The 26,413-nt window shown below is 51.2% G+C and overlaps 4 protein-coding genes and 3 pseudogenes across 4 annotated transcripts; 3 read left to right on the top strand and 4 right to left on the bottom strand.

The window, feature by feature from the left end:
- Positions 1 to 2,921: 2,921 nt before the first annotated feature.
- SAPIO_CDS4998 (Iron-sulfur clusters transporter ATM1, mitochondrial) lies at positions 2,922 to 5,127 on the top strand (the record flags this gene model as incomplete). The annotated part of the gene is made up of 2 exons (XM_016787411.1): positions 2,922 to 4,983; positions 5,057 to 5,127. 2 exons carry the CDS (start codon positions 2,922 to 2,924, stop codon positions 5,125 to 5,127), a joined length of 2,133 nt encoding a protein of 710 aa, XP_016642913.1.
- Positions 5,128 to 7,346: 2,219 nt separating this feature from the next.
- Positions 7,347 to 8,616, top strand: SAPIO_CDS4997 (Endo-1,4-beta-xylanase; the record flags this gene model as incomplete). Its single annotated transcript, XM_016787410.1, has 3 exons — positions 7,347 to 7,574; positions 7,652 to 8,287; positions 8,383 to 8,616. The coding sequence occupies 3 exons, from the start codon at positions 7,347 to 7,349 to the stop codon at positions 8,614 to 8,616; spliced, it is 1,098 nt and encodes a 365-aa protein (XP_016642912.1).
- A 591-nt stretch (positions 8,617 to 9,207) lies between these two features.
- Positions 9,208 to 11,102, bottom strand: SAPIO_CDS4996 (uncharacterized protein; the record flags this gene model as incomplete). The annotated part of the gene is made up of 6 exons (XM_016787409.1): positions 9,208 to 9,634; positions 9,720 to 10,104; positions 10,173 to 10,357; positions 10,435 to 10,655; positions 10,745 to 10,832; positions 10,909 to 11,102. The coding sequence occupies 6 exons, from the start codon at positions 11,100 to 11,102 to the stop codon at positions 9,208 to 9,210; spliced, it is 1,500 nt and encodes a 499-aa protein (XP_016642911.1).
- A 5,430-nt stretch (positions 11,103 to 16,532) lies between these two features.
- On the bottom strand, positions 16,533 to 17,696 carry SAPIO_CDS4995 (annotated as a pseudogene; the record flags this gene model as incomplete).
- A 2,389-nt stretch (positions 17,697 to 20,085) lies between these two features.
- SAPIO_CDS4994 (uncharacterized protein) lies at positions 20,086 to 22,471 on the top strand (the record flags this gene model as incomplete). Its single annotated transcript, XM_016787408.1, has 4 exons — positions 20,086 to 20,346; positions 20,627 to 20,940; positions 21,004 to 22,041; positions 22,108 to 22,471. The coding sequence occupies 4 exons, from the start codon at positions 20,086 to 20,088 to the stop codon at positions 22,469 to 22,471; spliced, it is 1,977 nt and encodes a 658-aa protein (XP_016642910.1).
- Positions 22,472 to 23,291: 820 nt separating this feature from the next.
- SAPIO_CDS4993 lies at positions 23,292 to 24,122 on the bottom strand (annotated as a pseudogene; the record flags this gene model as incomplete).
- A 1,281-nt stretch (positions 24,123 to 25,403) lies between these two features.
- On the bottom strand, positions 25,404 to 26,252 carry SAPIO_CDS4992 (annotated as a pseudogene; the record flags this gene model as incomplete).
- Positions 26,253 to 26,413: the final 161 nt, after the last annotated feature.

Genomic DNA, 26,413 nt, shown 5'->3' with positions numbered 1-26,413 from the left:
GTGCGTATGTGGCTTTATTATTTAACGCCGCCTCGAAGCCCAGTGGCTCTACCGCCGCGTCTATCCCTCAAGCTCGATTATGGCTGCACAGTCTAATAACATGAAGGAAATATATAAAAGGAAAGAAGAAAAAAAAAAAGTGGAAAAAAAGGTTAATGCACGAACCGAGACTCGAACTCGGATCACTTGCTTGGGAAGCAAGTATTCTACCCCTGAACCATTCGTGCTTACCGCTTGAGTTTTGTCCGAGGATGTTTTGCAGCGACCCCTCTATATAGTCGTAGCGTGCTCTCGAGACCCCTCCTTTCACTTGTTGATCTTAGAAGCTACATGGCTCTTCAATTCTTACCCAGCACGAGTCATACCTGCGTAGACATACAGAAAAAGAGACATCTCTGCGGGGTAAACCCAAGACGATTCATGCACCGCATAAATATCAATCGCTCGTTGACCAACACCGCACTACTAGGGGAGGGACAAGCCAAGACCAAACCATTGAAAACAAGGACAAATCAATAGTACGAAGTAAGCTGGTTCAGCCAAGCACGCCGTGTCCCGCGCCTCAGAGTCCCCGGGCCTTTGTGTTGAGACTGGCTCACAGACCTCCATTGACAGTCCGGGGAAGCGGTCTGGAACCTACGAAGAAGCTAGCTGTTTACTCGCTGATACCAACACTAGCGCCGTCAATAGGTTTCTGGAGCTAGATCTCCGTGCTCATTGCTGTGTCAAAGCCCCTCGATATAAGTTATCCACTCGTCAAGCTAATATAATCCTCGCGCTTCGTCATGAGACGGTAGGCGGGACAAGTGCGCAAGGGGCGCCGGCTTGAGAAGGTGGAATAAGACCTGCTTTTGCGTGTTTTGCAGCATTCTTTTCAAGCTATGGTGCCGAACCATTAACTTGGCGACACGTGGAGGGCACAAGACTTGATGATCCTCAGGAAGGGCGATTGGAAAATTGATCATCTTGGTGCTCGTAGCTAAATGCCAGGTCTACGCAGTAACCTCTGAGGGTTAATACATGGCACATGAATTGAATCAATGCGTTCGGCGGAATGCGAGAGTCAAGTCGAGGAAGCCAGTCACTCGATATGTTTTTAGGACGGGGGTTTGAGCGGGATTGCCATCTTTGATTAAGGAAGAGGACTTGGATGAAGGCTCAAACCAAATGGAACTACGAGTATTACCGGCAGGAGAGCATTCCTCAACTCCATGACCCCTTGCAAGTACACTCGTAGTGTGGAATCTGCTAGCTGATCTGTTAGTTCCGGGGCCATCTTCCCGGATTCCATGGAGCCTTACCCTTGGTATTGATAGAAACCCAGCTCCTTCTTAGTTCATGTTAGACAATATTAAAGACTGAACGTTGTTGAAACCACGACCCTGTTCTCTTTTTCAGACAGCGAATGTCCTGGGTGGGAGCAGATTTCGCACATCAGTACCCCATGGCTCTTCTTAATTTAAGGTAGATAGACACGACGATGAAAACGATAGTCGGAGGCTACGAAGCCTCAGCCCCGTCCTGCATTGTGATGTGAAGGCTATGGGAATTATAACCCCGAACGAGAAGACCTTTGACCTCCTCTGCGCTTAGACATCTTTGCCCCATTTTCTGGTCAACCGCCAAATGCCTTCATTGTAACTATCACCCATAGATTGGCCTTGCCTCAATGCTGCACGGACCGGATACGGTTGGAGTTGATCTCCCTCGAACTCCTGTGGAGGATTTGTAAACTGTTCATTCAGCCTTGTGTCGTATTTACCGGCATCATAATACGGAATTCAAGACGGCTGGTGTAAATGCCTTGCAGAGGTCAGGAAACTCAGGAGACCCCATACAAGGCTGCGTCAAACGTCAAGACCCTCTCAAGTCCCCGTTTATATTGAAAGTGTAGACACAAGTAACAACCTTGGGAACATACGCCGCTAAAATAAAAGAGATAAAATATCTAAAAGAAGATAAATAAGATAAATAAGATAAAGAGAGAGAAAAAAAATATCGGGATCCGCCGTTGCCAGCTTACTGGGGAAACCCTATTACATCCTGATCCAACCTGGGGTCGAACCAGGAACACCTCTAGCGCTTTCACCAGCTGCCTAGAGGATGAAGGCTTAACTGTTTAGCTTAGCTGGTAGATCCCTTAATGCCACCTGCGATTAATCACTGCTATATGGTTTTACTCTTTGCTCGGTAGAAGGTGGCGTGGGCCAGGTGGTTCCTTCCCTTGCCCCAGAGGATCACGCCTCTGAGAAGAGCGATACTGAGTAAACGAAATAGAATCGAAGGAAAGCTGAAATTGGTTAAGGAATGTCTTTCCCATATGAGGTACTGATTCTGGCTTCTTGTACTCCGCACTCCGTATGTGATGTCATTCTCGTGCTGCCAACGCGTAACGTTGCTGGGAAGGGCTCAAGGATCTCCGTCGCGGTTGCGGATTACTTGTCGTCATTTGGAGAAGAAGGACCATCACGAGCTCACGTGCCCCCCAAAGTACCTGCTTCTTCGGCGGCATAATTTCACGTGATGTTGTGGGCCCAAGCTCTGACGAAGGCAGGTACAGGGGGTTCGACGTCACATATCCTAATTTTGGGCACGAATTGCAACACCGTCATTCTCCACTGATTTGAGTCAATTTGCGTTCAAAGACAAAGAGGTGCTTTTCGCCGCGGCAAACCTTCACTTCCGTTCATACCGGTACCCCATCAAGGTGCCTGCCAATGCTTCCCCGGCCAGCAAGACTCTACAAGTAGCTGGAAACGTGAGACGGCGAACCTCCAGATGCCCATAATCTGAGCTTTAGCTGCAGCCAGGTCGAGCTGAATGCAAGCTCCGACGACCCCGCCATCAAAACCTCAACCGAATCTCGAATCCAACGACGTCTCACCCCGATAATGCTTCAATAACCTTCGCTGTCATATACTATGTTACGAACCTCCCTATTACGGCTGAGCGCCTTCCCGGCGACCTCTGTCAGCCCGGTACGCTCTATTTCTCCGTCTCAATGGGTCTTTACATCCTACTCGACTCGAGCCTTCCACATCTCTCGAAGCTTCCGAACCACTCCCAAAAAACCTCTTCTTCCCTCCGAAACCTCCCCAATCCGACCCGCGACCACCGGCAATGATGGCGCCAAGTCACCGCCCGTCGTCCCCGCGAAACCAAAGGTTGCGAAGCCCGCAAGCGATCCGCTGGCAGCCATCGACAAGTCCGCGCAGGAGCAGCGAAAGGCAGACTGGGCCATTATGAAGGAGATGTCGCACTACCTGTGGCCAAAGGGAAATCTAGATACCAAGTTCCGGGTCGCTCTGGCTGTATCCCTGCTGATTGGAGCCAAGGTCCTCAACGTGCAGGTGCCGTTCTACTTCAAGTCCATCGTGGACGCCATGAACGTAGATGTCGGCGCTATGGGTGGTAACGCCGTCGTCGTAGCGGGAAGCATGATCTTGGCGTACGGCGCGACGAGGATAGGCGCTTCGCTTTTCCAGGAACTCCGGAATGCCGTTTTCGCCTCGGTTGCGCAGAAGGCTATTCGACGCGTTGCGCGCAACGTCTTTGATCACCTTCTCCGACTCGACCTTAGCTTTCATCTCTCCAAGCAGACCGGCGGCCTGACTCGTGCGATTGACCGAGGAACGAAGGGTATTAGCTTCCTGTTGACCAGTATGGTTTTCCACATCTTGCCTACGGCGCTCGAGATCAGCATGGTCTGTGGTATCCTCACGTGGCAATACGGAGCGAAGTTTGCCGCTATTACCGTGCTCACCATGGTGGGCTACACGGCTTTCACGATATGGACTACGGCGTGGCGGACGAAGTTCCGGCGACAGGCGAATGCGGCGGACAATAGGGCGTCTACCGTGGCCGTCGATTCCTTGATCAACTACGAGGCTGTGAAATACTTTAACAACGAACCCTTTGAGGTTGCCCGCTACGACAAGGCTCTGAAAGAATACGAAAAGAGCTCGATCAAGGTGGCCACGTCCCTGGCTTTCCTCAACGGTGGCCAAAACGTCATTTTCTCGACAGCGCTCACGACCATGATGTACCTCGCCTGCAACGGCGTCGCGCAGGGCTCCCTTACGGTGGGCGACCTCGTCATGGTCAACCAGCTGGTGTTCCAACTCTCCGTCCCCCTAAACTTCCTCGGCTCGGTCTACCGGGAACTTCGCCAGTCTCTTCTAGACATGGAGACTCTGTTCAACCTCCAAAAGGTCAACGTCACCGTCACGGATGCGCCAGATGCGAAGCCTTTGGCGTTGCCGAAGGGCGGCGAGATCAAATTCGAGAATGTTTCCTTCGGATACCACCCGGATAGGCCGATCCTACGCAACCTCAACCTCACCATTCCCGCCGGCAAGAAGGTGGCCATCGTCGGCCCCAGCGGATGCGGAAAATCTACCCTTCTGAAGCTGCTCTTCCGGTTTTACGACGTACCCTCGGGTCGCATCCTCATCGACGACCAGGACATCCGCGACGTGACGATGGAATCTCTGCGCAAGTCCATCGGCGTCGTGCCGCAGGACACGCCTCTCTTCAACGACACGATCGAGCACAACATCCGATACGGCAGCATCAACGCCACGCACGAACAGATCGTGTCGGTAGCCCAGCGTGCACACATTCACGAAATCATCCAAAAGTTCCCCGACGGGTACAACACCAAGGTCGGTGAGCGCGGCATGATGATCTCGGGCGGCGAGAAGCAGCGCCTCGCCGTCAGCAGGCTGATACTCAAGGACCCGCCGCTGCTCTTCTTCGATGAGGCGACGAGCGCGCTGGATACGCATACGGAACAGGCGCTTATGGCGAATATTAATAGTATTCTTCGCGAGAAGGGCCGGACGAGCGTGTTTGTGGCGCATCGGCTGAGGACTATTTTCGATGCCGATCTTATTATTGTGTTGAGGGAGGGAAGTGTTGCGGAGATGGGGACTCATCAGCAGCTTATTGATAGTGGTGGATTGTACTCGGAGCTCTGGAGTGGTAAGTATAAAGCGTTTAACCCTTTCCCACCGACCCGGCAATGTCATCAGCCGCTGACTTGTGACCTTTACAGCTCAAGAGACAATGTTCAGCGCTACTGGGGAGGAGGACCTAGGAGAGCCACGCGAGACCGAGGAGAAATAAGGCAATTTCGAATGGGGTCTGCGAGATAGATGTGGTGTTTTTTTGGCTTGGTGTATTTTGATGGAAAGTGTGCAGACTCATTTGTGTATCAGCGCATCGAAAAACAAAAAATCATAGAGAAATGGTGTGTATAAGCATTCTAGAGCCGAGCCTACAATGGATTAAATGGTATTTCTATGCCCCTCCGGATGTCCTTGTGGGCCGGCGAAGGCGTCTGATGGGCGCAGATCATATGAGTCGGCAGACGGACAGGTGTTTGGTTGTTCCAAGCCGCTGGAACCTACCCAGATCTTCTGTTCCTGGTTCGGGGACTTAGGCCTTTCGATACTCGGTGGGGGATCCATGATAATAATGATTAATTGTGCGTACTTATGGGATGGTAGCTTATTGTCAGAGGCCGCATCTTCTTGTCTTCCATCATCGCGTACACTTGGATCCACCCAAAGAAATGTAGAAACGAAGACATTAAGCGAAGGGGACAAGTCGCGCAGCTGCGCGCCCGCAATCTGTGGAGCATGTTGCCCGCCCCGAGACAATCGACGTTAGTGATGGACCAGAAGCACCAATCGATCGATCAATCCTGACTATTTCTGCAACCACAAACCTTTGAGGTCCATCCGACGCGACAGGTGGGCAGTTCTTGACTTCAATGTTGGGTAAAAGCTGGGTAGAATCTCGAAGCTAAGCCAAGGTTCTGGGTAATTGGAATTCGACGCCCGCAGACGCTCTTCGGTGAAGCCAGTCTCAATCTGGCATCCCCCTGATGACGACCGATCAAGGCCCGCCTCATCCGTCGCGCTCATTTCCCAGGACCAGAAACCCCTTCCAGACTGTTTCTAGCGTCCCCCCGCTCCAACTGGCTTCTCCGCATCCACTTCCAACTCTGTCCCACAGACCCGACCACCGAATCGAGATCTCAATTCAATTGTCCTCAGATCAGGGACATACTTCGCCGATCGAGACAGTGGAATCTGTGCTGGAACCTGCCATTGCCCAATCCGCGGCATTCTTATCAAACCATTAGATTCTTCAATTGGGTTTGGACCTTGCAGGCGTTCCTCAGGAGCATGCATTTTTCCCACGCGTCCTGCCGTCAATCACCTGTGCTCCCTCTTCCCTCTGTTCTGCTTGGACGGGGGATTGCTGGTACCTGCGGGGAATGCGGAATGCGGGCGAGAGATTGATTGATGCCCGGAAATAAACGACAGGACGCAGCCAAGCCGGCAAAATGTCCTTCTCCCATGTGCCTGCATGACAAGGAGACGCTGCGATGCCACCCTCCGATCAAAATACTGCCCTTTTCGATGCTCGGACAGCTGAAGATCCCAATGGATCATCTGTCGTCCCCATTTCTGATTTTATCCGATGAAATCTTATTGGGCCTCCTCCCCGGACCTCCATATCCAAGATTGCACTCGAAGTTGACGAAGTAGGGGCGGGCTTCTCTTCTTTAACCACTCGCTCGGTGTACAACCAAACCGGACCAGCAAATGGCAGCATCATTTGATGCATTGTCATTGTTTATCGACGGGAAGATCGCCCATCAATCAATTGGCCACTGGAGTGGAGGTAATTGAGCTTGTTCATGTCGCTCATCCCGTTCCCGAAGAAAATAGAATTGGCTCTGCTGAGTTCTTCCGGAACGACCCTCCGGTTAATCCGTCCTGGGATGCCCCGGGTATGAGACGCAGGGAAAGGCTAGCAAGGGGACTCGGATCATCCTCCACTGACCGGACCCGGCTGCCCAATTTCCAACCCTCAGTACCCCGTCTACCTGTACTGCGTACTGGTTTCCCAGATCAAATCGAGTTTATTAGCCGCCGCTCAGGTTTAGCCCAAGGAATCCTCAAATGGAAACACGGGCGGCGGCCCCGCTACTAGACCAGGTTCTCCTCAAAGTGGACATGTGTAGTACTACCCTGACAGCCAAGCCGGCCCCATCTGTCGATACGGGAGCCTCTTGCGAACAATGGGACCGGATAATGAAAGGTAACACTGGGAGAGGGGAGAGCTCTTCCCGTCAGTCCAAGCTTGGATTGTCATTGATCTATAAATGACTATTCCCAACGTTCCTACCTCTCTGTTGTTCGGTCTCTCCTCCGCCCTCCAATCTACATCTTTTAAAGAGAATTCCCTTGGGACCCTTCCTTCCTTGAATCTCTTCAGGTTCAGTTACATTCGTTTTCTTGTCTTATCCTCAAGTTCTTCTAATACTCGTCATGCATCTCTCTACTTTGGCCCTTCCCCTGTTGGCGGCTTCGCTGCCCGGCGCCAACGCCCAACTCAACAAGCTCGCCAAAAAGGCCGGCCTCAAGTACTTCGGTGCCGCCACCGACAGCCCCGGCCAGCGTGAGCGCGCCGGCTTCGAGGCTGCCTACGACCAGTATGATGCCATCCTCGACGACATTGACGAGTTCGGCCAGACCACTCCTACCAATGGCCAGAAGGTGTGCCTTTTCTCCTTCATCAATAGGCTCCGCTACCCTGCTTGCCCTTTCTTCATCATGACTGACAACCCGCGTAGTGGCTCTTCGTCGAACCCGAACAGGGCGTCTTCAACTTCACCGAAGGCGACATCACCGCCAACATCGCCAAGGAAAACGGCCAGCTCCTCCGCTGCCACACTCTCGTCTGGCACAGCCAGCTCGCCCCGTGGGTCGAGGAGACCGAGTGGACCGCCGAGGAACTCCGCGAGATCATTGTGAACCACATCACCGAGGTTGCCGGCCATTACAAGGGCCAATGCTATGCCTGGGATGTCGTCAATGAGGCCCTCAACGAGGACGGAACCTACCGCGAGTCCATCTTCTACAATACTCTCGGCGAGGATTATATTAAGCTCGCTTTCCAGGTCGCTTCCGAGGTCGATCCAGACGCGAAGCTCTATTACAATGATTACAACCTCGAGTCCGTCGGTCCCAAGTCTGAGGCCGCTGTCCGGATTGTGAAGATGCTCCAGGATGAGGGGATTAAGATTGATGGTGTTGGCATGCAGGCTCACCTTATTGCCCACCAGGCCCCGGATCTCAAGGCCCAACTTGCCGTCATCGACTCTTATGCCGCTACTGGTGTGGAGGTCGCTTACACGGAGCTCGACGTTCGGTTGCAGACTCCCGCCAACGAGACTAACCTCGAGTGGCAGGCCAAGGTCTACAGCGATGTAAGCTTTTCCTCCCCACTTTCCCTATTTACATTCCATTTCCCCCTCTTTTTTTTCGGAAGAACTCAATCGAAGCTAAACTTGCGTCAAAATAGTCCGTCGCTGCCTGCGTCCAGTCCGAGGCCTGTGTCGGCCTAACCCTCTGGGACTTTTACGATCCCTTCAGCTGGGTCCCCTTCGTCTTCGAGGGCGAAGGCGCCGCCCTCCTCTGGTTCGAGGACTTCGAGAAGCACCCCGCCTACGACTCCATCGTCGACGTGCTCAAGAAGGCCGCATCCCCCGGCGGCGGCAGCTGCAAACCCAAGAAGAAGGCCAGGAGGAATAACTAGTAGGTCTAGGCCGTGGGGGATTTCAATGACTGGGTAGACGCGAGATGTGTTGGAGGGAGATGTGGTGTACGCTACTTAGGATGACAATGTCCATAATACGATAATACTGTACATGAAAACCCGTTCTTGGATCTCTCATTTCGCTTCCAGTCCCGAGACTCGATTCTTTGGTGCCGATCATCCCCAATCCCACTCGTCACAGCTCGGCCAAGACCCCCAACGACGCGCCATCAATTGATGCTTGTCGATGCTTCCGAGTGTTGTATCGCATAACCCTTCATTTGAGCAAGATCTACTTGGCGCACGGGAAGAAGTTTGGGACTGTAATAAAACCATCCTCCCAGATCTCTCATAGATCGGCAGTCTGAGAGGTCAAGCGCCCGTCCCAAGTTTGATTTGATGCGAGTTCCGAGTATTGACTCCGTTCACGATTTATTTCAATTATCGTCCCCCGTCGCCGAATCGCTAATTCTTCCTCTCACTCGATCCTTTTTTTTTTTCCCCCTTCACACCAACGTTTCAAAAAGATGAAACAGGTTCTTCACTCACAGCCTCAAAACCGCCATCGACAATAAAAATCCAACCCATCGCTCAAACAACATACCGAAAATACGGCGCATCATCTCCCATCTCCCTATCCCGAACCATCTCCGCCACCGTATACTCATCAGGCTTCTTATACTCTCGATCCCTCCTGGCATTCTCCCTTATCAAATAACTCCTCATAAAAATACAAAGTACCATACTCATCGTCACTAAGCCCAGTAGAAGTCCATGCCCCGAGAGGAACCTCGGACCATCGTCACGATAGACGAAACTAGCAAGGATACCCCCGAGGTTACCAAAGCCTACGTGCATGGCGATCCCGACACCGCGCTTGATGGAACCGCCGATATTGTTGCCGTTCCAGGCCACACCTTGAGGCACGTTGGGGTAGATGCCGGCAGCGACGACGAAGCAGGCGAAGTATTTGACGTGGTTGTTCTGTGAAATCATCAGGATTGCGTAGCCGATGATGCTTTTTTCGGGGGTCGCCACGTCAACGTTGGATCAAAAAAAGCAAACGGGCGAGATATTCCCGAAGAGAGACAAGAGGAACTTACGCAAGAGCACAGCTGCATATAATGTAGATCCCTCGCTGGCCATGCCGATCCGCGAAGTACCCGCAGATGATGCAGAAGAAGCAGGCCACCACGTAGGGTGGCGCCGACATTAGTTGGGCGCGTTCGTTCGTGTACCCGAGATTCTTGACGATGGTGGGCGTGAATAAGGCGTATGAGTAGACGGCTGTGTAAATTCCAAAGGTGATGAACATGTGGACCCAGATCTTCCAGTCCTTTAGGGCGTGCTGGACGTATTTGAGGTCGAACTCGTCTGGAAGGATGGAACGGTCGTGTTTTAGGCGGCGGACAACTTCGCTTCTTTCTTTTGGTGTGAGGAATCGCGCGGTTGAAGGATAATCGTGCAGTAAGAAGAATGCGAAAACGGCTAGGCAATATGTGAGTCTGCGGTAAAGAATGGAGACGGTAAGATTGAGAGGGATTTATGGCCCATACCGATCACGACAGTCGCGATTCCCTCGAGGATGAAGATCCACGACCATCCGGACAACCCACCGACTCCATCCATTTCGACCAAGGCTCGTGCCAATAACCCGCCGAACGCGCCGGCGGCAGTCGCCGCGGAGAAGAAGAGAGCCATACGCAGGCCGCACTCTTTCCTACGATACCACAGAGTGATACTACACGTAATGTCAGCTTAGCTTCACAGCCATGTGAAGGGAAAAAGAGACGCGACGCTCAAGCCTGGCGCTCATACTAGTAATTGATCCCAGGAAAGACCCCTGCCTCGGCGATGCCCAAGGCGCAGCGGGCAATGAGCAGGCCAGGAAAGTCCTTAACAATACCCATGAGCGTGCAGACGACGCCCCAGGCGATCATGAGGGAGGGAATCCAGATTGATGGTCGCCATCGCTTCAGGGCCAGGTTCGATGGGATTTCGGCGAGGATATACAAGGGGTAGAAAACGGCTAAAGCGATCTAGAGTAGACAAATCAGCATATAAGCGGGGGAATAAGGCGCCTGGGGGGGGGGGGGGGGGGGGGGGAAGATCGAGATATTCATATTACATTGTAGTCCAGACCTTTCATCCCAAGGTCTTCTTCAAGATCTGCTAGGCGGGCATTGCCGATGTTGGTGCGGTCAAGGAAATTCAAACTGCAGTTGGAGTAATTGGAATAAGTTCACCAAGATTAGGCTGCGGAGGGCATGTTATGGATATGAACTGCCATACAGGTATAGTAGCGTGATAAGAGGGAGCAGATTTCGATCAATCTTCCAAAGGAGGCGTTTAGTAGCCTGTAGGTCGAACCCACCAGTCTCTATATCTTCCGTAGTTAATGCAAGCTCCCCGTCTCTGATCGAACCGTCTCGCTCGTTGTCTGGAGCGGAAACCTCGTTAATCTTATCGTCCGATGTAGAAGTCATGGTCATAATTCCGAATATCGTCTTTGAGTATCCAAGGCGCGGATCGACCTTTGTAAGACCAGGAGACCTGCACTACGATATTTGAGGGAGAAGGGTGATGTTCGAGAACGCACACTGGTTGTGTCTAACGGATCGTCTGCCGTCTCGATTATATTCACGGGTAACCATGGCTTGCAGTAGGACAAAGACATCTTATCTGTCAGGATCCGGACTGCGACGATCACAGAAGCGTCATTCCGTCTCCAAATGCACCGAGAAAACAAGACATCGCCGGTAGTTCAATACTTTATTCCGGAACTACTACATCTATGCAGGAAAGCTGACGAGATTCAAAGTGTGACGGGAAAAGAGTTCTGAAAGATAAACTTAGTTTTTTCCACAATGATCGTCAGCCGTTCTCAGAATAGCAATTGCTTACTCTATGTCGTGCTGGTGCTATTCTAAAATCCGGCCCTTTTACTCAGGTATTGTATCATCAGGTAGCTTAGCCCAGAGAGTAACACCGGAGGGTGAGCAGGTCGGATTTGCCAAATGAGCTTCCTATCCGGAAAGCATCCTATCCACAATAAAAGGCGTGCATGCATGGAGCAGAGTCTCAACGTGTGGAGCGCTCTCCCTATTCCGGTTAGAAATACTCAAAAACGCCCCGGGAGTGTCGATCCTCTTCTGCACCATGCTGTCTCTATTCTGGAAGAGGCGACAAGTCTCTGGACGGGTGGCGGCAGCCCAACAAGAAGAGATGTACGAAGTAGCAACGCAAACCTCAGCAACGTTACTCGCTCTGCAATTCTTGAAATGTGACATATCATGGGACTAGTCTACCTTTCTACTAGAGAGAGACTAATAACAGGGCTAGAAGAAGTAAGTGTGGGCAAAGGAGCTAGCTCAATTCCCCGGATGTGCCACCTCTCTTGGTGTCACGCATGTGCCAACACACGGCTGCCGGTGGAAATACTTCGTAGTCTGTCTCTGAAAAGGAGGTTTCATCGGTAGTTCCCGCCTCTCTGACCTTTTTCATAGCCTGGAGCAGCTTGGAGCTTGCGTCCAGGACCTTTTCCAAAGGAATCTTCTAAGGCGGTGGCTAGGAAAGCTTACGCAGCGAAGAGAAATCAAATGGCAGCAAAGAATAAAAAGAAGAAACAAAATGCGTCTTGGGGGGTGGTCAGGAAAGAAAGAAAGAAAGAAAAAAAAAAAGAAAAAAAAAGAGGTTCTTGATCGCGATGCGGATCGAACCCGGATGGTCCCCTTGGAGATCCCAGAAGTTCAAGCGATGACGACTACAGACCTCCGCAGGTTCCTATTTGTTGGAATTCTTGGCCTTGATTTGGTATAAGACTTGTTCTGGGGTTAGAAGACTGAACTGGGAAGACGGGAAGGCGCGACTGGCGACTGCTTTATCGAGGCTCCTTCCTTGTTATTTCTCAACTCTTTCAAGTAGACAAGGCAATGTGGAACTGATGCCATCGCCGCCAGCACCCTCTGGTTGTCTCTGGCACGGAACTATCTACGTCACTCTACTGGAAAGAAATAAACTCTTCCTACCTGGATCCCTGGTACCTTGCTCAAAACGTTTTCCATGACTAGTGCGAGTACTGCAATGCGCACTTCGGGCCAGGATAAGCTTTAAGCACCTAATACTTCCTCCCTTTGATGGGGCTTGACACAGCCGTGTTTCGGCCAAATCCCACGACTCATACACCAGTAAGCCCTATTCTTAGCCCGGCAAATAAGACAACCGTGCGACCATTGACGTGTATTTCTGCGTGGGATTCTGGCGGTGTCGTACTGTTGCTGACTCTCTGCAGTGCTGTTCATACGTCGGTGAGACACATCGGCAGACGAAGTAAGCTTAATGCCGTGATATCTGGGACAAGTACGACTCTATCCAGATTATTTCCAGCCAGAAGAACCTCGGAAACGAATGTTAATCTCCGGGTGGCTAAGCTCTGTGCTTTTTCTCTGGGACACTTGGTTTCTGCTTCTTTCCAGGCATGGCCATTTCTTGGGCCTCGTGACATGCGAACCGCTATTATCGTCTTCGGGTGGTGCTGCAGCGGGCGGGGTTTGCATGGCTGCCACCTTTTCTCGTATCTCGTCTCCATGGCTTTCCATGCACTTGAGGATGGCATCTATCTTGGCCAGTAGGTCGTTTGCGCTGGCCTCCGATGTGAGGGGATGACGGGGTCGATTCGTTCAAAGAAAGAAGACGGCATTTCAAAGAGAACGAGGAAAAAAGGCTTGGTCCATTCCTGAATCTTTGAATCTAGAAACGGACCAGCTTTGGGCAAAATTTATCCCGTATATTCTTGTCCATACAGGGGTCATAACCTGTGGGAAATTGGAATCAACGATCAAATGATCTATCAAACGGGGAATCTGTTTGCTCGAAAAAGAACTAAATGGTGTGTGGATGTGTGGGCGGAAGAGGCTTCGGCTCCTCACTGCTCCTTCCTCCACTAATAGAACGAATCACCATCACCTCACCATCTTTGGACGGTATCGACTACACGGCGGATGGAGCGCGGGAGAAACTAAAAACAACTGGCTACGGCATGTCCCCGACAACGGCTTCTTGGGTTCCTATCTCATGTGGCAACGCGGCGGAAAGGCTATCCTTTGCCTAGACCCATGCTCTTTTTCTGAAGGCGACTTCCTGTCATCCGAGAAACCCTTTTTTGGGCATACTTCTTACCCATACAGCTCAATACCGGATCATGGCAAAGTTATCACGCCAATGGGAAAGATATTCGTTCCATGACGGAGGTTGGGTGAGAACAACTCCTCGACATCTATCAAATAATAATAATAATAACTCTCGAATATGAAACCTAACACTTGGCTTGCATCCTAGTCCCGCCACTTCTTGTAGTTAAGAAGTGCTAAAATGTTCGAGGCCGAGAAAGTTGGAGACCTTGAATTTCAACCCTTCCCGCCTCCTTGACAAGCTGCAAAGGATGGGAGGTCCCTTCTCCCACCTCCGACTCTTCAGAGTAGAGCATCAGCCCGATCGGCAATCGCCATTGCAAACCACGCAACTTCCCTAGGGGAGGTCAGTAAACATTCTTAGTGCCACCGAATTCATGATGTACAGGTCTACTTACTCCACCAGACAAGAATAAAGTCGATAGCCACAGGCGTCCAAGCGATGACGGCTACGATTTGACCAAATCCCCATTCATCTTGCTCTAGCAAATCTCCAATGGCCTGGGAGTAGTATCGCCTGAGTATGAGGAACGAGGAGAATGCCCACCACATCATCACAAAGGCCACGCCCAGGAGAGTACCGCACCAAGCCTCCCTCGCTTGCACCGGAAGAGTGAAACTAGACGTTGTCCTCAAGGCTGTTTCTGCGCCGGGGGATTTCGATAAAAGGTCCGCCAAAGCCTTCAATGAGTGCGGCCGTAACCGACCAGATGGAGTTGACAACTGTTCCTATTACCGCCGACATCTTTACCGGCTGGGCCCCCAAGGCGTCGTAGCACCAGTCATCGACCCCCAACACCTCCGTAGTTTCCAGTCGAACAACGAAGGAAACCAGGAGGTTTACGCAGAAAGAGATATTGAGCGCCACGAATATGTATATCAGGGTACGACGATATGTCGGGTGCTGGCATGTCGGTTCGAAGAACGGCCAGAGAAGCATAGGGACAGTCACTACTATGTTGGCACTCGTGGCTGAGAATGGGATGTTGTAGAGGCTCCTCCCGTCGTTTTTGAGGAAGGATATGGTGACTGCAGCAATAAGGACTCCGAGCGCGAAAAAAAAGGAAGTGTCGAAAAACACGCCGAGGCTGGATTGTATGGCCGCCCAGAGTGGTGTCTCAGTGAAGCTCTTCGTCAAGGGCCCAGCATAGCGCTTTCGGACGACAGCGAACAAGAGGAAGGCAAGCACGTAAAACGCGGCCAGAACCACTTCCTCTGATATGAAAACCTTTTTAATTATGGTTAGAGTTATATCAACGACGAAGAGGTGAGAGAGGAGCGTCTATATTATACCCCAATCCCGACCAAGTCTGAGTTCTCTTGGATGCCTGCCGCTTGAAAAACTTGCGGTAGACATGCGTTGCGAACATCATATTGAATGTCTCATAAACCCCAATTTAAAATTGCAGAGTGGTTGTACCATGACCTAATATCGCTAAGCTTCGCGTTCAATAGAACACCGGGAAAGGTCTCATTGAGAAGTGATGCGATATCCCATATCCAGGCATCTCCGCTTGGATCGGATTTGTATTTTGTGACTGCCCTAGCCAGGTGCAAACAGCTTGCTGGGAGGTTGAAGTCTCTCAGAGTCACGTTTGGGGTTGTGTCTAAGGTATAGGGGCCGTTGGGCGCTGGGCCGGGCTGTCCCATTTGTCTTCATGGACCGGGCCGCTGTCTGGGACCTGAGTTACTGGTGTGAATATGGAGGGAAATGACTGATGTAAAGAACTCTCCGATTGTGCGGCGTAGTTTTTGCCATCGTTGGAACTAGGATAAGAGCCAATACTTGCCTCTAAAAGTGATTGTGGGAACCAAGCCCTGATTGGCTGGTTGGCCCCATTGAGTTCTACCGAACCTCTGCCGAGACGTTAGATAGTTTGGGAACACTGTTCCCAGGAAGAAACCTTCTTCTTCCCAATTAAGCAACGATATCACCAACAGTGATATATATTCTCTTTACTAATGCTGATGGAAATGAAGCTAAAGCCTGCCTTTGGAGTGTTTCATCGTGCGGCTAACATAAAACTGTGGTTGGTGGCAGGCGCTTACCGTCTTCCATCAAGGCGGCAACTGAAGAAAGCACATCAATGCAATGCCAACAGGAGTGCGCTTACTGCATGAAATCCCCTTGTCTTTTCTGCCATAGCCAAATCATACCTGGTCTTCTTCCAACACAGCTAAATGCGTGGGACTGAGGTACAACTTGCAGCTGCGCTGCGAAGAGAATTCCGATTTTCTTAATGAGGAATACAGTGATAGGCTCTGCCGGGGGTATCTCCAGGGCAAGGTACCCTTTTAAGTTTTGACCACCAAAAATCTGTTTTACAAAGAGTCGACCTAATAAAAACGAGCTCAGTCTTCAGGTTCAGAGCCTAGATCGAGCAGAAGAGTACATTCAAGATTGTAGCGCGATCATTTTCCAGATGGGTAGTCTAGCGTAGATCTCCTCCGCAGTAAGCCGCCATCTATTGCAAAAATACCTACCTTAAAGGATAATTAAAATACTTTATGTTCATTCCTTCTCGCTTATAGACACGAGGCTCGGCCTCCTATCCCCCGGGCACCAATCCTCAGAGACCGCGGATGGATTCAGTAGAGCTGGCCAGGGGACCACTGGCGGTGGCCAGGACGGTATATATCCTTTCTTTTCCGTTTCATTCCCGCTGCGTGTTGCTTGATGCTCTTTCTTCGGTAGTGTCCACGACGGCCTTTCTCGTAGCCACCAGCTCACTGGCGGTGGTTCTCAATATGGACAACAAGTTCCCATTCATCGGCGCCGACCTGACGAACGATGTTAACGGCAGGGCTCGAGGCCCACGCAGTCAGGGTCTCATCATTGTCTCCACCGAAGATAACGCGTGGCTCACCGGGCGTCTCGAGATGCCTCGCCACATGCTCCATGCGGTCATCCCACGCATTAGGGCCGCTAAACTCACTTTTGCAACCTTCCGCAGGGCACCGCATATATTGAGGCATGGCACACCTCCTGCGCTCTGCGCTTATCTGCATCTCCCGGAGAGCTGCACCCCACTCCGGGCTCTGATTATAAGGAGTATGCTTATACTCGTCCGGAGTATGCATTCGCCTAACATGTTGGGTGTAGAGATCCTTGCGGTTGAATATGGCTCCTCCAGAATCCGGATTAGCCCGAAAGCATACAGGGTCCGTGCAAATCCAATAATTAAGAATAACATGTTGTGAAAGGACATGGCGCTTCCATTCATTCTTGCTGTTGAAGGTGGCCGTGCAGCCAGCGTAGTCAAAGACACATCTCAGTGGCCTGGAGTGGATTCTTTGGATATGGTCTTGGAGGTCGCTGTTGGTTCTAAATTTTTCGGTGCAGGTGCCGCACTGTAAACTCCGAGAGGATGAAGCTGCCGCTCGTCTAGACCTTTTTCGTCCTGCTTCTCTAGACCTTTTTCGTCCTGCTTCTGCTTGGGGCCTCCGTGGAGCAGGATGGAACTCTGAGTTAGTGGAACCATCCTTAACACCTAAAGGTGCGAAGGTGATACTATCAGCAATATTGTCGAAGCCAGATAGATAGTTAGGAAGGGGCGGAGAGAAGACGTTCGGCTTATCATCTTCGATCTGGTCCTGACCTGGAGATGCGATCGGGTGGGAGACGGAATCCGCTGACGGCTGAGATGCTCCAGTTGGTAGAGTCCTCGTATCGGTTTTGCCATCTAGGGTTACTCCATCTCCCGGTGATTGAGGCTGGCAAAGCTCATCGGTATCGATGGTTGAGGGAGATCCTTTCTCAACGTGACAAGAGTCGTCCGACTCTTCGGCGAAATATTCGCTCCTCACAAAAGGGCGGGCAAGCAGCGGGGGGTTTGTCTCGATGTGTAGAAACCTTAGCTTGTGGCTCTCGTCTGCCACTGGCCCGTCCATACCGTTGAGCCATTTAAAGACACTCTGGTGAAGCTTCGGATGTCTCCCAGACTCTACAGTGTCACCTAATTCTGCCCAAGGTAACGCTCTAAGAGAAAAGTCGTGGATGCAGTCTCCAATATGTTCAAGCCGGCTTCCTGCATCCAAGAGGCGCCATTCTGTCTGAAACGGACAACCGAGTGGGCATGATGGCATTAGCGGGGGTGCAATTCTGCAACCCAACTCCTGAAGAGCGGGAATCTGCTCTTGGGTAATCGTCTTCGGATGGTGTGTCCTAATATGGACGGCGAGGCCTTCGGCACTCGGAAATGCGCCACCATTTTCCGTCCCTACACAGGACAAGCACTCCCAATATTGTGTTCCACCGTGCTTATCATTGATGTGGCTTTTCCAACCCTGCCTCGTAGGGTATAGCATGCTTCCTTCTGCACAATCACTGAATGGGCATGTATATGGGCATAGATCCTCAGAGATGTGTTTTCTGTAACTGTTAGCGTGACGTACTAAAGATCCCGGGGAATGGGTCGGACGTACCTCCATCGAGCCTTCTCTGTGAACATCTTTGGCAATGTCTGACAGCAGCAAGGGCACTTGAAACCTCTGGCATCCACTGGAACCGGGGGTGGCAATGGATAGCTCAACTTCGCCGTAGTTACAGAAGCCTGGCTTGCTGCCTGCGAAGGTGTCGGTGCTGTTGCTAGAGTGTCTTCCTCAATTGCGGAAGCCGCGGTGGTCGCCGCCTTGTGAGGGCAACCAGCACTTTTGATGACGGCCGGTTTCTCTTCGCTTGTAGGTGGATGATTCTGATTCTGTCCCACTGGTACCTGAGAACGGCCGTGACCAGCAGCCCATTCAGTCTCTTGTGAAATCCCGATATCTAGAGCCTCTTCCAGCTTCTTTTGATGGAGTTCTGCGTACACGAATCGATGGCGACGCCGAAGGTTGGCTATGACAAGGTGTTTTTGCTCAGAGCTCAGTTGGGTGTAGCTCGAATTAACGTCTAGATCTCTCATATGAACATCCAGACACGTTTGACCTTGTTGCTTGCTAGAGACGAGGAGCAAAACCAAAGAGAGGTATCGCTGGAGATCTTCGTAGCTACTTTGGTTAAATGAAGTGTCAGCCCTCTGGAGCCTTGACACCGTTCCGGCTTTCCGAATGCGATGACCTAACCAGATCAACTCATCCAGTATCTCTTCTGTGAATTTTATGGCCTTGCCAAGAAGCGAAGACACGTTATCGTCTGTTTCTTCATTATGTTCCGACACCGAGGACTCTTCATCCGTCGATTCGCCATCTAATGCGTCAAACCAGGCGGTTGTAGTTTCTGATGGTGGACGACTATCCTGGTTCGACCACGAGCTTGCAACTTTTTCTCCCTTTAGATCTACAACATGCTCGCCACGCTCACTTCTGAGGCCTATGAAATACGTAAGTAAAGAATGCTATAGCTATGGCCGATGCAATTCTTGGACCCCAGGTTCCCCACTCAAGATAGTCAAGAGACCGACCAAGCCTCAAGCCCTCGGGAAACAGCCAGCGGAATACTGTCGATAACTCACCTAGGTCTTTGCATAACTCAACCAACTGTCTGAGAGTGACTAGAAGGCCTGCTACAACTATTCGTGTTTGGGGTTGGAAGTGCAGCCTCCAGTCCAAAGACGCCCGTGTTCTTGCGGACGCTCCAACGCCCGCAGCCCAGAGCTTGAAGTCGCCAAGCCGGTTTTCGGCCCATCCGCCTTCCATCAAAGGAGTGACGGATTGGCACTCTTCCAGGCTTCGGCGGCATGCTTTGGTCGCATGATAAATGTCGCGAGCTATCGAGTCCGCACGGTTGGCTGCCATGTTGCATGTCTGTCGCCTAGGAAGGTGATCCTCCATCGAATGGATCCGCGCAATCCATGATGAGCATACTGGCAGCCCGAGATGGCCCCGCGATGCTCACGTGAGGCAGATGCAGACGCCAAGAGACTGCGTGAGTCGATGTGAGAGCCTGAGCTACTTCACTGGCTGGAGATCACTAACAGTATCACTCGCAGAATTCCGCCTTCAAAGTTAGTCCGTGGAGGCAGATGAAGTCCAATATCTGACCAGGCTGCGAATCCCTCACGAGAGCGAATCAAAACAGGTCGCGAATGCCCAATCCATCGAGCCCAATCTTGCAAGATGCGGGGCTTCCTCGTTTTGTGTGGCTTCCCTCAGTGTTCAAATGACAGCACGAACGAGGTCAGGCATATAGTCCTCCAACGATTGAAGGAAGGGCCCCGGCCTTTGACTATGCTACTGCGCTTGGGTCTAGGCCAGGGCTGAGTTACATCGACAGAATGTTATCGAAGAGATTTTTATTGGGCTGTTGAGGATCACTTGCCGTCCACCAACTTTATCAACGATGGCTTCCAGCATAGATTGCGCGGAGTTGTCGGAGCTCGCCCATAACTCGGCTACGCAGGTCGCTGCCGTCGCAGCTCAACTAGGAATAAAGGAAGCAAGGTTGTTGTCGCCAAATTCCCCGAAAATGGAATTGGCCAAGGACCTCGTGACACTTGCCGGTCATCTTTTACGCGCTTCCTTTGCCTTAGGGTCTCAGATCCAGGACCATGCTGCTGCAAACACCACGAAGTTCCTAGAAGGGTTAGAGTTGGTGTGCACAGTAAGTTCACACACTTTCCCATAGCGAACCCATGGCTTGAGGCGCGGGACTGATCTGATTATAGTGGCCAGAAGGCAAACCGTGTCTCCAGAGCGGGAACATATCAATCCGGTTCCCCATGGTCTACGCGATTGGGTCAAAAACTCTTGAACAACTATCAGATGGCGGCCTTCGAGATAGGCTGGAAAGCAGCCTAAAATTATTTATATTTACAGGCAACCGTAGGCACAAACGTCGCTACTTCTCGTTTCTGGAAACCTTTGCATCTTCCGAAGGCCAGCCATGGGACCATGAACAAGCAACCGAGGCGTATCTCGCCAGTCGATCCGCAAAAGACCTTGACACCCCAGACGACTATCCATTCCACGTCCGTGAAACGTTCTGGAAAGTGTTGAAGCGCTACTCGCAGTGCGGTTGCACTGACCCTGTACAGTCGCAGGTCTCATCGAACCGACATGATAGCAGGTTGAGGCTGATGGAAAAGTTCGAGAGTAACGATGAGGATGTCATTTTCGATACGGTCTTCTCTAGAACTTCGGACATTGGACAGGGGAATGATGTTGAATGGCAGCATCTGCAATTCCACATTTCTAGGTATCCTCTCCGTCCATGCAAGTTTCTGTTTGGTTTAATTGCTGACACAGGCGGTTCTCAAAGAAAACAGCAGCGTTTAGGAAATGTGGGATTTGCTCTCCCCGAAGCGCAGTCTCATCAATCAATGAACCTTTCCTTAAATATCCCGTGCGTGGCAACGATCAAGTCCGCTACCCAGTTCTGCCAAATCCTCCAAAAACGGATCGGCCCCGTCAAAATATGCCTTAAGGTCCGAGACTCTAAGTTGGAACAAATGCGTGATCTCAAAGCAGTGGATGACGATATTGCTCACGAGCAGAGCGTTTCGCTCGCAGACGTACTTGAACGCCGCTTCCTAGCAGCCAAAGAGAAGCTCCTACTCGCCTACATTCTTGCAAGGTCCTTTTGGCAGTTTTACGACTCGGAATGGATGAGTAGCCAGTGGACCACTGAGGCTGTCCAATTTTTCTGGCGGTGCCCCGACGAAAGCCATGCGAAGCACGATAGTAGCTACTGTTTGCTCAAAAGGAGCCCGTACTTTACCTTGACTCTGCAGAAAAGCCATTCACTGCTCGCGGCAGAATATCTTCCAACAGAAGAGGTAATCCACCGCTATCCTCGGGTTCTTTCGTTGGGCATTATGCTGCTCGAAATTGGGCAGGGTAAAGGACATGGGAAAGCGGCCGAATACATTAGTACTCAGGGAATGACTTTCGAGGCGAAGATCAACAACTTCGTTCACGACATAACGAAGACATTGCATAAGAAGGCCTGGCCCTGTTTTGATTTGCAAGAGGAGGTGCGACAAGCATACAGATTCATTGTCCGTAATTGTTCGGACTCGAAGCTTTTCGAAGCGAACTTAAAGGAATCTTCATCACAGAATAACAGCGTGCTTACTGTCGAGGAAAGGCGTGCTATCCTCTACAAGGCCATCGTTTATCCCTTGAAAGAGCTACTACAGAAGCTAGGATGGCTTGACAAGTCTGGTAATATACAGAGCAAGGATTACGACGAAGACGACAAATTGGATATTGATAACAAGAGCGCTATCTCCAAAGACTCCCCAAGGCCAGCCGTCTGTCTCAACGCTGAAAAAGATTCCTGCTTGTCGCAATCACGGTTCGTCTTTCCAGCTACTTCGAGCTCCAAATCGTCAGACTGACTTGCATTGACTGGCCAATACAGGCTCGAAGCGGAGAGGTGGTTACTTCGGCTCCAGAGGTCAGAAGTCACCAAATGCCTTGTCGATCGATTCTTACAGGATCCGCCTCTTAAAAGAATTCGGATTGCAGTCCTGGATACGGGATACGACCCAGATGTGACTTTCTTCAGAAATAAGGACCGAAGGCGTCGTATCAAGGAATGGAATGACTTTTCATCCCACGACCTAATACGTCAGGACGAGGATGGGCACGGGACGCATGTCTTGTCCCTCCTGATGAAAGTGGCCCCCACAGCGGACTTTTATGTTGCTAGGATAGCACGCGGCACGAGGGATCTTCCCGATTCCACCGCAAACGTCGCTGAGGTGGATAACAGCCCTGTATAGCCTTTGAAGATAGGTGTTTCTCTTCTGTTCACTAACTGGTTCATTAGGCAATCACTTGGGCTACGAAAGAACATGAAGTCGATATAATATCTATGTCATTTGGATTTGAAAGAGAATGCTGTATTGGAGGCAATCGGGTGATTAGCAACGCTATCTCCGAGGCATTGAAAACTCGAAACCAGCATCTCCTGCTCTTCGCGGCCGCGGCAAACCAAGGAGGTAACCAACCAGAGATGTTTCCAGCCAACCATCCACAAGTTATTTCAGTACGAGGGACCGATGATAAGGGATGGCTTCAGCGCTTCAATCCTCCGAGAGGCTACACGAGCTTTGATTGTATTATGACTCTTGGCCGGGACGTCCCTGGAGCTGGATTAAGCAAGGACGGCGGGGCGGAAGTTGCCAGGTCCGGAACTTCGGTAAGCACACCAATAGCTGCGGGAATAGCCGCGATGACGCTTGGCTATGCTCGTATCTACCAAAGGGAACTGAGTGAACTTCTCGGTCAAGAATTTGGGGGCGTGAGCTCTGAACTTTGCACGGTCACGGCAATGCGTACAATGCTAAGGACGATGTCGACGGAAATGCTACATACTGACAGGTGGTACTACTTGTCAGGGGAGGAATTTATAAGGCAGACTCACCAGATGAGGTTGAGTATGATTGCACAAGCTATTTCGCGGAGGTAGTTAGGATACCGATGATGGGTTAGAAATTTACCCGCAGCATTGAAAGTTATAGAAGTATATATGTCCGTGTAATGAGACCTTGCTCTATGTGTAGCCCTCCTTCCCTTCGCCCAGGTCTTCCAAAATACCCTCTACTCCTCCCTGAACGCGACGCAGGCACATAAGCCACTTCCATCCAGCGCACGAGACACTTCAATAGGCATCTCGTCATCGAAGGAACGAAGATCCGCCTCTGTCGCAATATGGACACTCACCCGCTCATCCCCAGCCCCACCGGCACCATCCTGTTCATTCAAGAAAGCGGCCTTGGTTTTATACACGCCGATATCGACGTCGATGCCCCGCCATCCTTTGCAGGTGATGACGTGGAGCTGATAGGCGAAAACAATGTCCCGATCTGAGCGATAGGATTGTCGGGTATTGCTCGTACTGCTGGTGGATATATCAGAGCCAAAGCTGAGGGCCCAGGAGGCTGGCAACCCAAAAGTAGTGTTTGTGGACGATCTCGACATGTTCCCGCTCTCAAGTCGGAATCCTCTGGCCACTTTCAGTCCTGTAATCATGTAGACGGGCTTCTTTCCAAATATGCCCGAATTCATGGCGGCCTGGACTTTTTCATTCTTGACCCGTTCAGCCGCTTCTTCGTCGGTTGGCTGCTTTTTGAAGTAGATGGTCTCAAGGCGATCAATGACATACTTGTCTAGCAAGCCATCACCAACTTCGCCGCCAATCTTCTCCCTGCCCATCGCGAGAAATTTGGCCCAGACGCTACCTTGGAGCGAATGGCTTTTCTCATCGCAGAATTCGACATCGTAATCAAAATGGGCCTCTGTGAGCGGGAAAGAGCTGCTTAGAGGTTTAGTCGGATCACTGGGGTCCTGGATGATGTCGCCCATGCAAATTGACGTGTTGGGATGGTACGTGAAGTTTGGGGCCAAGATGTAGGTTTTGATAGGCGCCATAGCCGCTGGCAAAGGTAGCTAGTTCCTTGATTTTTCGAATTCTTGAAAGACAGAAAGAGTGTCAAACCAGGCATAGGCTCGATTTTGGGTACCAACGAGGCGGGTTGATGGGCCAGGCTGCGGAGAGGGGTTTCGGCTTGCGATTCCCGTGCATCAATGAGCTTGGCTTGTCAAATGACGGCACGTGCAGCTACAGAGAGAGGGCCTGTTTGGGCGACCCTTGGCGAGGCCTCTTCATCGTGGTGTCCGGGAAAAGGAAGTTTTGAACCTGAGAGAAGCCGAAGAAGCTGGTCAATCCATACGCCAATCTTGATCCACCGCTCGGGCAAGCAAACGTATCCCGGCGCGAGTTTACAGTGGGCGAGAGGCGGAATTCTGTTGTTGACATGGGTGCAAAGATATGGATGATTCTTCTGGGGCAAATCGGGGCACTCAGTCTCATTATTATTCATCAAATACATAAAGTCTTGTAGATTGTTTGTACCTTTCCCCCAGAGCATCCCCCCAACTGCAGCGCCAAAATATAAGATGGTGGGATCGCAGCGCGACTACTTTTACGAGCCTATTTGTAAGCCATCTATTCTGCGCTATTCAGTCCGTTTTATCGTTCAATTCCTAGTGATGTGCGAGCCTTGATCAGGCGCCAGTAAGTAGGCTGTGAGAATTGTAGATATCCGAGGCCAAACTACTTGATGACTGGGGAGGAATTTTCGCCGTAGGGTGAGAGGTCTTCACTGTCGATCCAACGTCAAAATGTAGTGCTCTCCATGATCTCTATCTCAGCCATAAGTGATTTAATCCCAACGATTTGATACTTCCTATGAGACGACTTGACGTACATGTGTTTCGGCGAAATCCCACGACTCGTGCACGCGTGAGTCCTACCAAGTCTTAACCTGCGAATAAGACAAGGGAACCATAAGACCAATGGCATGCGATTAGGAGGGGGTCTGGTGGCGTATTCCTACTGCCGTCCATATCTCGGTGAGACACATCGACAGCTCAACTGAATGCCGCACTATCTGGGACAATGGGTCTCGGTGGGGACTTCGTTCGGGTCATTGATGAATGAACCTAGAAAACGAGTGTTGATCGCGGGTGGCTAATGGGTATGCTACTCAAGGACCGGTGCCTCCACAAAGGGAGAAGGGCTCAATGATGTACACCTCATGCTCGCATATAATATTTTACGCTCTAATCTGCCACGTGTCCAAGATTGTGACATTTCTTGCAATTTTCTACTTTATTTCTATTGTTTATTTTACCTTTGGGCTGTGTTTTCTAATTAAATACAACCGTCTTTGTCTCGTTTAGGAATACGCGCCTCTGGGCATACCACCCAACCGCTGCAGCGAGAACCTGGCTCTCGATATTCGAACCCTCCCTGGTCAATTCAACCGGTCCCATACTGTGGTCGACCCTAACGACCCTCTGCTCAATGATCGGGCCCTCGTCGAGATCAGCGGTGACGAAGTGCGCAGTGGCGCCGATAATCTTGACACCGCGCTCGTAGGCCTGGTGATAGGGCTTGGCTCCCTTGAAAGACGGAAGGAAGCTGTGGTGGATGTTGATTATGCGTCCGGACATGGCCTGGCAAAGCGTCGGTGAGAGGACCTGCATGTACCGGGCGAGGATCACGAGTTCGATGCCGTACTCCTTGATAAGCTCCAGAACGCGGCCCTCCTGCTGCGCCTTGGTGTCCTTGGTGACAGGCAAGTGCTGGAAGGGGATGCCGTAGCTCTTAGCCAGCGGCTCGAATTCGGGGTGGTTGGACACGATGAGGCAGATATCAATGGGGAGCTGGCCAGCCTTAGCACGGAAGAGGAGATCGTTGAGGCAGTGCCCGATCTTGGACACCATGATGAGCACACGTGTCTTTTGCGCCGCCGTGCGAATGTCGTACGTCATTTGGAGATCGTCGACCAGGGCGTCAAATGGCGCGCGAAGTTCCTCCACTGGTAGATCGGTGGGACCGAAGTGCACGCGCATGAAGAATCGGTTCGAGGTAGGGTCACTGAACTGGCGAAGATCCAGGATGTTGAGCCCTCGCGAGGAGAGCACGCCGGTGATGGCGTGGACGATGCCGGGCTTGTCCGGGCAGGACAGCGTGAGAATGTAATCGACAGCCATGGTGTTTTCGGCGATGATAATTTTTGTGTTGAACAATTATCAGGTCGAATTGGAGGGTTGGGGATCGTGACTCCCTGGCAAAGTGTGAGAAGATGGTGTTGTTGAGTCACACGTTTTGAGTGGACAATTCGTCATGCATCAAATTTATTAACTTTTTTTTT

Source organism: Scedosporium apiospermum (assembly GCF_000732125.1).
Source record: "Scedosporium apiospermum strain IHEM 14462 chromosome Unknown SEQ_SAPIO_0096, whole genome shotgun sequence".
Taxonomy (NCBI): Eukaryota; Fungi; Ascomycota; class Sordariomycetes; order Microascales; family Microascaceae; genus Scedosporium; species Scedosporium apiospermum.
The sequence above is the reverse complement of the archived record's forward strand: the minus strand, read 5'-3'. Positions and strand labels throughout refer to the sequence as shown.